Source organism: Populus nigra, chromosome 2 (assembly GCF_951802175.1).
Source record: "Populus nigra chromosome 2, ddPopNigr1.1, whole genome shotgun sequence".
In the NCBI taxonomy this organism is placed as follows: Eukaryota; Viridiplantae; Streptophyta; class Magnoliopsida; order Malpighiales; family Salicaceae; genus Populus; species Populus nigra.
The window spans coordinates 46461697-46471518 of record NC_084853.1 but is presented as its reverse complement, the minus strand read 5'-3'; the positions used below and the strand labels follow the sequence as shown (position 1 = coordinate 46471518).

Below are 9822 nucleotides of genomic sequence, written 5' to 3'. Positions count from 1 at the left end.
AATATATTTAAATAGAATTTTTAGTGAAATACATGTAAAACTACAGTAAGAAGTTAATTAATCGAATACTTATAATTTTAAATATATTATTGTAGCAAGACAAAAAAACACATCACACCGCATCACAAAATAAACAGAGCCTTGTCCCAATGGAAATGAATCACTAATTTAATCAATGATTGGTAAACAATATTAGCCCAGCATGTCCAGGAAATAATTCCCAGTATGAGTCTCTTATCAAGTTATCGCATAGAACATAGATGCAATGCAACTCACACAAACATTTATCGACTGAATATTTTAGCTCTTATTAAACAAAATATTGATTCATGAAACCAACAAAAACAGCTCTTTCCCTATACAATTTGATTACAATTAACAACAAATCCGAGATGGATATGCATGAATCCTTCTTCTTTGTTACATTTCTGGATGTTTATATATCCATCTTGTTATTACCGCACAGTTTAAAAGGGCACTGTTGTTCTGTTTAATACAAGTAAGAATTAAGATATATATTTTCTTGATCAATGTATAGATCCCTCTGTATAATCATCTACAAGAACATACCTAATCCACTTTCGATCCTTGAAACTTGACATCTTCAGATACGGACTTAGGTTTTTGTCTCTTAAAACTCTTCCAAGATTCTCTCTCGGGACCGGCATCTTCGAATCCGATGAGAGCATAGCTGAAGAAACAAGGAAGTGAATCGCTGTCTTTTATTATCTCTTTAAGAATCCAAGGCGAATGGAGTCTGCAAGAGATCATAAGGAGCCCAAAGAGCATCCAAAGGACATGGCCGATTCGCGTCAAGTCTAGCCCATGGCTTCCCTTTACCACTCCAATGCAAGAGACTAACAGGACCAGGGTGCAAATCTCTACAGAGCCCTCTGAAATTATCCCCACCAAGTCCATGTTGATTCCACTTATGATCAACTGGCACTATATCGCCTGCAAAAACTAGCAGGAATGGTGGCAATGAACCCAACTCGTAAATTCTCATTCTCTTCTGTAGTTCCATCCACTCCTCAATCTTTGTCGTATAATCTCCTTCTCTCCATCGATCAAGATCGATTACCATAACACCAGTATTGAAGTAACAAGGTCTTCTATCCGCAAATGTTAGCGATAGAGAAGGATTGGACCAGAAAGTTGGAGTGAAATACGATGTAAAATTTGCATTGCAGTATTCGGGTGCTGCAAGAACAGATTTTTCACCAAGTGGAGTAGCCGCTAGTTTGGCAATGTCATCGACAAGAACCAGATCCGAGTCAAGGTATACAACTCGTCGGACGCAGAGAGGTAGGATATTGGCTAGGTAGCTCCGAGCGTAATTCAGAGGGCAATCCAGAGCTGAACGGATTGATGTGGAGATGAGTCCCGACACTGATGAATCGTCGAAAGTGTAGACCCTGAATTTGAGGTAAGGGAAGGAGGATGAGATGGTGGCGCGTAAGAGTGAAGCGTTAGCGGAGGCGGAGGCGACGAAATGGAAAGCTATGTTTTGGGGACATGAAGTGTGTTGCAAAACCGAGAGAATTGCAGCCATGGACCCACGGATGTAGGCTGCGTCTAATGTCATTGCCACATGGACTGCGTGCTCGGAGCAGAAGATGGTGTTATCACCATCTGGTTCTGCTTCGGAGTCTATTTCATCCTGATCAATTGAAGGGCACTCAGGAGAGTTGTAAAATTGAGGGGCTTCTTTGAATTGTTGAGTGATGGTAGTGGTGGCGGCAGCATTGGTGGTTAAGGAGAGAAAAAGGAATAGTAAGGTAAAGAGTAGTGTGAGCTTGCGGATCAGTCTAGGCATGAGCATGCTGTGTTTCCAATTTCAGATTTTTTCAAGTTCAGAGAGGGAAATTAAAAAAGCTGGCTAGGTGTTGAGCTGATAATGGGGGGGAGGTGTATGTATATTTGGCTATAGGGTTCAATTATTGTTCTTAAAGAGAAAGGAGCTTGGTCAAGAATTTTGGAGGGGGGAGTTGGTTGCATTCACATTGGTTCTAGAGGGGGAATTTTAACTTGACTTTTCGGCAATGGGTCCTTTATGAGGTCCTACATCTCTTTCAAGCATTTACTATTTGCCTGCTTCTCTTGAGTTTGAAAATGACAGCATACATTTTCAGAAAAATCAGAGGTGCTTTTGGTTTGGTAACATTTTGTGACCCATGAAATCTTACCGAAAAAAAGAGAGTAATTAGACTACTTTAATTTAAAACGCCCTTTTGTTTATGCCAAATCGTTACTTATAGGGTACCAAAAAATACATATTCAAATTTCTACTTTATTCAGATTAAAAACTGTATTCCAGCGCGGTTGTTTTTTCAAAAAACAATTTAAGTATATTACAGTAATATATTTTTATTTTCAAAAAAAATTATTTTTAATATCAATATATTAAAAAAATAAAAATAAAATAAAATTTTAATCAAATATTATTTAGAATTACGTTCTAAAAAGCATATAAATCAATGCCTTCAACAACTCGATTTAAATATCGGGTATTTTAGATGGAAGAGATTAAAGGCGGGGTTTAATAATTTTAGCTGTCTAAATTTGAAGGTATTAAAGTTCTTGTGCAATCTAATGCAATAGCAATTCATTAAATTTAGTGGCATTTGAAAGAAAAGTATATATTGTCATTTTCTACGTAATAAATTAAATAAAAATGTTTATGCTCTTCTTTATGTAAAGAAAAGACTAACGCGGGAGTGATGCATGGTGCTCTTGTGTGGTGTCTCTCAATCTCCATTCTTTTCTCGGCTTTGGGCTCTGCCAGTGAGGAAAAGGGAACAATAATGCTAAAAGAAAAAAGACGCGTTGTTATTCATCTATTCTTTATTATCTTTTGTTGCTTCTCTCCTTTTCTTCTTTTTTTTTTAAAAAAAAGAAAACCACCACTAAACATCTTTTTTTTTTCATGAACGGCCTCAAGGCTTGGTTTATATATTAGATGGGTAAATACTCGTGAATACATGTCAATTTAAAATAATATTATTTTTAAATATTTTTATTAATAAAAGTTAAAATTAGGTTTTTTTAAAAAAAATCAACCCGGATTTGGGTTTTAATTGAGTAAAAATTCTTACATGATATAATTTAATTTGTGAGGTGACATATTCCTCCATGTTAATTGAGATTATTATTCATCTAACCAGACAAGGATATAGAGCATATATATTACCATGGTTGTTGTCTTGTCGATGCTTCTTCACAATCTTTCCATCAGCAGCTCTCTCAGATACGTTGAACGATCACATTCTAAGAAAACTATGTTTGAGCAAACTCAAAAAAATATGCTTTGAAACCAAGTCTTCGAATGCAAATATAGTTGATAGAATGTTGCTTTGTTTAAGGGTCTCGCAGCCTAGAAAATTCTGTTTCCAAGTGTACTTGTTCGGTTGATATTCAGTGGAGATGATACATGACGTAGCGTGAAAATAAAAATAAAAATTCCTTGTATATATATATATATATATATATATATATATATATATATATATATATATATATGAGCCTTTTTTTATGACATCTCTTGAATAAGTTTTTTCTTATTTTAAACTATGAATTATATAATATTTTGATTGATATTGCTGCAATTGGATTTCATCCATTTTAACCGTTAAATATCATAAACAAGTGACGTGTTTTCCTAGAGTATCATAAAAGATTCATAGGAAAATCGAGGACAAATTCTAGGTGACATTTGCATCAAACTTAAAAATGGTTTTTGTATTGTATTGGTAGAGGTCAATTTCCTCGTAATGTTATGATGGTTCTTTTATGAGTTTTCTTTTAATATATATTTTTTTAAATGCAACTCATACTTGTCTATATATATATGATAAATTATCATTTTACTATTTCAATCTATGATAAATAAAAGTATATCAACAGTGAAAAACCCTTGCGTTTTAGTTGTTCTTGTAATAGTTTAGGGACTGTTTTTCAAATTTGCCTTTTTGAAAGAGGGGTGTCGAGAACTCTCTTTTCCAATCATTTTTAGGAGGATGTATATGGAGGTAGATGGATTAATTATTTGCATCACCAGCTTTCGTATCCAATTTTTAGTTCTCCTGGTTCTACTTCCCTTTTACTTTAAGGCGATGGCTTGAATTATTTATATATTCTCGTTAATTATAGATACAAGAAAGGAAAGGCTATAAGCATATTCATCATAGTGTTACCAACTCCCATCAACGCTATTCTTTTTAATATATAAAAGGCTTCCCAACTTAGAAATCACGTACTTTGGAAATTGATAGAAATCTTAATTAAGGTTGAACCGTTTGGATGTCTCTTTTCTAAGCAAGCTATTATAAATTTGTATCGATTAATTTTACTTTTCGTGGGCTGTAGAGGTCGAGATGATGCAGATAAACCATCCGGAATGGAGGAGAAATCCCATCCCCAGCATGCACAAGCAGCATCCAGGACTTGTATAGTGAGAGAGGAGTGTTTTGGAAAGACTGAAAACTCTCACAGGCAATGATACTTTAATGACCTCTCGATCTTGATTTCAGATTTTAAATTAAACTAGTTAGAAGTTGGTTTGGAATGATTTAATTGATTTAGCGCTGAATTTGATTTGATTTTTAAAAATATATATATATATTATTTTAATTTTTTATAACTTTTTTGAAAATAATGTTATTTTAAACTATTCCAAGTTAATTTACGACTTTAATCTTCGAACAAATCATATATCAAGTCCGAGTTTAATAACTTCTTGCTATGCCAACAACCAATTAGGCTCTTTTGATCGCATGTATCCCGAGTACTGTATAAATTATGGGTAACGTAAAGGCAAAGCAGAAGCTAAATTTTCTTCTTCTCTCATGGTCACCGACACCTGGCCCACAACCAAAAACGTGTGTAGGTCAAGAGTTAATAAAGTCGAATTAAATGAGGAGCACATCCTTTCTGCCTTTGTCTGCATGCAGTTACTCGTCTTAGTTATTACTAGTACTGTTTTTTGGTTGTCCTTCATACGTAAATTGACTGTATTTATTATTTTTCTTATTAAAAAATTCAAATAATATAGATAAAAAAAATAGCCCTTCTCTAAACATAAAATTAGATTTATAAACCTATTTTATTAAAAAAAAATCCTATCAAATATATAATTGGTATACTAAGCTAGCATATGTAAATTTGTAATATATATATATATATAGTTCGTAGTGGCTTGACAGAACTGAACAGAACCATTGAGTTTGAATCTTACCAACCTTGAGTCCCCACGCAGCTGCATTGAAGCTTCTGAATTTACTTCCTTTTTCACGTTTTCCTTTTGATTCCCATGTGGCAAGGGCATCTTAGATATTTTGAAAGTTTAAATAAATGATTCGATCCGTGTTTTTGTTTTTCTTTTTAGAAGGTGTTTGATATAGCCTTACTCGGAAGAAAGCTATAGATTATAATATTTATCGAAGTGGTTATTAAATCCGATTTGATTTAGTTTGAGGGGTTAATTTATAATTCGATTACTGTGCCTTCTACGCCAGGACGAGCATAAAACACCACCCTAAGACATGACTGAACTGAGTTTTGCCTATGAATCGATTAACACCACTTGTTTTGCAGGCAAGTGGGGATTGGGGAACAGATCCCTTGTCTTGTCCCCGACTAGAATCCACATATCAAGCAGAGATTTATGATTTTGGCATTAAATCCATCCCTGTAAAGTACAATAACGATATATATAATATGATATGATTAAATATGCATAGGCGTGACCTCATTAAAATAGGAGATTTTACTTTCGCCGAGGGTCAGTTGGTGTCACCAGTCCTCGACAAAGGTGTACCAGTTTTACCTCGATTTTTAAAATATTTTTTATATTAAATTAATATTTTTGTACGTGCTTTCAGTAATTTTGATGTGTTTTATAAAAATTAATTTATTTTTAAAAAACACTATATTTCACATTCTAAAATAAAAATGATGAAAAAATAATGATGTGTTTAATTAAAAAAATAAAATAATTTTAGACTAAATTTTTATAATTTCAAAAATAAAAAAGACACGAGAATAAAGTTTTATTATTATCCCGGTTGACGAAACAGCAACCACACGCTATATTATAAGTCAATTTTGTCAATTATATCTATTAGATGATGTCCAGATCAGTAGTGCTGCATTAGTACAGAAAATAGCCATCACACTGAATAGAAGTTGAGTTAATGGTTTTCCTTCGGCTTGGAAGGAAGGATTGTGAGGCTGGAAAAAAAAAATTATGATGATTGCTAAATTCCAACAAGGAGAAAATTCTCCGAGATTCCACTCCCTTTCATTTTTAATTGCAGACAGGAGCTCCAAGGTCCTGATTATTGGGAGAATTATGAAATTTTGGCAGAGGCCATGACCGAAAGTTTCTTTACATATCATGTCAGGGTAACCTCTAATCTCAATCAGGCAACCGATGCGATGGAAAGAGAGTCTGGGGGCCACGATCAACAATATCAGTAAACTGGTGGATGAGGCAATTGGCTAATTATGATTGAACACTCAGCTTAAAAATCATCACAGGCACGCATCATTTCTTGATTCAAGTATTCTAAACAAGGACCACTGACTGCAGCGTCACTAACTTTCAATTCAATTGGGATAGATAATCTACAATGGCTGATGTCCATTCATCTGGAATAAAGACAGATAGCACACCAGCCTAAGATTGGGAAGAAGTTATGGACACCCGCCATGCTTTGTTTCCTCGCTGTGACAAGCACATATGCAGAAGCAGACATTTTTTGGTGGTCGACGAGCTAAGAGAGACTCGTAAGAAAACGAGGATGTCCTGCTTTGCAAATTCTTGTCCTAATGTGACAATACTATCCAAGTAATTGGAAATATCAATGGAGCAATCGGTAGTTATGGCTAGAGAACAGGTGCAGATACAGTGTGAAACATGCTCTACTTCCTCCTCCGTTTAGGAAAGACAAAAGCTAGTGCAAAGACAATGAAGGAGAGTCATATCTCTAACATCTAGGGTCTCTTAGCGGAGGGTGAAAACTGGTTCTTGGTTTCCAGATACCAAGTAAAGTTAAACCTAATGAAATTTGCATATTATCAAGAGAGCCCAAGTTATCATCATGGACCGAAAACCTTCTCAGCCCTTCATACATTTCCAAGGCTCCAAAAACCATTAACAGAAGGCAAGCTTAACAATGGTTACATAAATTGGCATATAAACATCATCAAGATTCTACATAAGCACCATATAGACCACCAAAGACATCAAGGAAACCATCAAAAAGATGCTAAGCATCACTAAAGATTTTCTGATATCCCTAGAACACAAACGTAAGCATACAATGTCTGAATAAAATAGCTCATCTCAAGTGTCATCATTCCTCTAAACTTCCCTCGACAAAACATCCATGCCTGATAACCAAAAACATCCACTAAAATTGCCAAAAAAGGTATCTTCCTATCAACTTTGAAAAAGTTCTCTAGCTTATCTTCCTTCAAAACTCACAAGTCGTATGCACTGTATAGATTAAAATCAAGTACATGTAAGACACTCATTCACTTAAAAATCACAATTCACAGGAAATTGACAAGCAAGAATCCAGCAGCATTGCTAATTCTACAACTGAGACCTAGCAAAGCAAAACAAGAAAAGGGTTGCTTCCAAACTCAGTGAGTCATCCGCAAAGCTGTCTATATTTGTAACATGCTTCTATTAAGCAAGCATAAAAGAAAGTTTTCAGAGTTATGTAAAGAACATACACAAATGGAACTCAAAATAAATGCTTCATTAACTGCAAAATAAAGCAATATTTGCAGAATACCCCTGATGAGAAGTTAATGCTTGCACTGAGAACAGACAATTTAGCATGTATCAGTGAAATCCAAGAAAAACTCGTTGATTGAATTGGCACTGGTTAACAGGCTCGGACTAACAGGCAAATCAAAGCCAGATGAGGCTCAACCAGTCAACAAAAATTGGAAAAGAAAGGGACAATAACTTAAATCACTTAGCCGGGGACCAACATTTTGAAATCAACCACGGATTTGTGGCTCCTGTGAACCTTTTGGCTACATCTAAATCACCTGATAGTTTGAGCAAATCCTGGTGGACGATCTATAACCACTTTAAAGCAGATGTGTTTAGACCTGGTTAAGACAAACTGCAAGAGAATGTACCATATATAAGCTAATATACCATATTACAAGAGGACTGAAACCCTACTGGAAAAAAAAGCGGTAAATACAATGACAGCAACATCGTTTTACTCCCAAGTCTTGCAGTACAAGAAGAAAAACATGTGAGTTGCATTCCATGTACTTGTGACACACAAAAGAAGCTACAAGACACTGGTTATGGACAATTTCCTCAATATGAGAAAAGGGAAAAGGAAAAAAGAAACACAGAATGCACTAGCAGAAGATGGCCAGCCATAAGCATCTGTTAGCAGTTTAAGCTCTGAAAGAAGATTTGCTCTCATTGCCAAATAAGAGCAAGCAAAACACAAAAACAAATGAACAAAAGCAGCCTCTTCAGATAATAATCTTGCTGTCCTTGACCTTGGTGCCGATGATATCCACGTGGATGCCCACCATGAAATGAATGAAATCCATAAGGAAAGCCAGCAGCCGGACCATACATGGCAGCATTAGGAAATCCATGCACTTGAAGGTTAAAAAGTGAAGGAATTAGACCACCAAAAGCAGCAGAAAATGTGAAATTCCCAGACCTAGCAGTTGCCGTTGGTGCAAAACCTCCCAATCCTCCCGTTAATCCAAATCCATGTTGGCCAAAATGATTTGGTTCTGGAGGAGGAGCAGTTTCAGGTCGCTGCCCTGCAGGACGGTTAGGAATGTTAACACCAGGAATGGACTTCGATCTTGGGTCAGTCGATGTTTTCCCTCTACCATACAAAGGAACCAACTTCTCCTCTTCCACTAGAGCCTTGCAAACCGGACATTCTCGGGACTTCGAGTGAAAGTGAAGCCATTTGTAGAGACAAGGCCAGCAGAAAAGATGGCCACATAATGTCACAATCGGATCCTGAGCTAAGTCAAAGCAAATATTGCATTCAAAATCACCAGCATCACCATTTCCATTGCTGCTAGTAAATGAAGGGTTTTGAGGAACCCCGCTTGTTGATTCCCCAAAGCCACTTCCCATCTCTGAAAACCCAGCAAAATCCCTATAAATCACATAAAAAATAAAAACATTAATCAACACCAACAACAATATCAAATTCCCTACACAACACAGTTTTCCCAGACTTGAAACCTTAACATAGCAAAATCAGGATGCTGAAGTATATGAACAAATCATAACTGTTGAAAGACTCTATCTTTACACGACAAAAGGTCCAAGAATTTAGAAAAGATCAAAGGGTTCTGTGTTGGAGTCCAGATTTTTATGCAATTTTAATTTTACTATGGCATCATTTTCAATTAACCACACAAAAAGTTAAATATAATTCAAGCCCCCGTATTCTAATCAGGACAGGACAAAAAACCTGATAAATTCAAACACTAGATCATCAGATCTCTATCTTAAAATATTAATTCCTGGTCACTTTAAACAACATCTAGATTATAAGACTAATGCCATAATTCTAGAAGATCAATACAATCACAAATCAGCAAGAGGGCAAGAGGGAAAATCTGATTAGAAGAGATTCAGAGACCGAGACTGACCTTTTTGGATAGAGATGCGTATCAATTGAGTCAGGATGGAGAATGCTGAAGGCTATGCGTATCAATTGATTTTTCTTTTTATCTACTTCTCTTTTACGCTAAAATATTGGACTTGTTATTATGACCGGAGTTAAGCATTTATACTGTGGTAGTTGT

At 35.5% G+C, this 9822-nt stretch overlaps 2 protein-coding genes across 2 annotated transcripts; both read right to left on the bottom strand.

Moving 5' to 3' along the window:
• Positions 1 to 283: 283 nt before the first annotated feature.
• Positions 284 to 2004, bottom strand: LOC133682214 (probable galacturonosyltransferase-like 1). The gene has a single exon (XM_062105499.1). It carries the CDS (start codon positions 1820 to 1822, stop codon positions 734 to 736), a length of 1089 nt encoding a protein of 362 aa, XP_061961483.1. The 5' UTR covers positions 1823 to 2004; the 3' UTR covers positions 284 to 733.
• A 6127-nt stretch (positions 2005 to 8131) lies between these two features.
• On the bottom strand, positions 8132 to 9822 carry LOC133681380 (uncharacterized). Its single transcript, XM_062104414.1, has 2 exons — positions 9667 to 9822; positions 8132 to 9164 (listed from the first exon to the last, which is right to left on the bottom strand). The coding sequence occupies exon 2, from the start codon at positions 9140 to 9142 to the stop codon at positions 8456 to 8458; it is 687 nt and encodes a 228-aa protein (XP_061960398.1). The 5' UTR covers positions 9143 to 9164; positions 9667 to 9822; the 3' UTR covers positions 8132 to 8455.

What these genes read in the sequence shown, in the direction of transcription:
- LOC133682214 (XM_062105499.1), bottom strand. Translation starts at nt 1,822, where the DNA reads ATGCTCATGCCTAGACTGATCCGCAAGCTCACACTACTCTTTACCTTA.
- LOC133681380 (XM_062104414.1), bottom strand. Translation starts at nt 9,142, where the DNA reads ATGGGAAGTGGCTTTGGGGAATCAACAAGCGGGGTTCCTCAAAACCCT.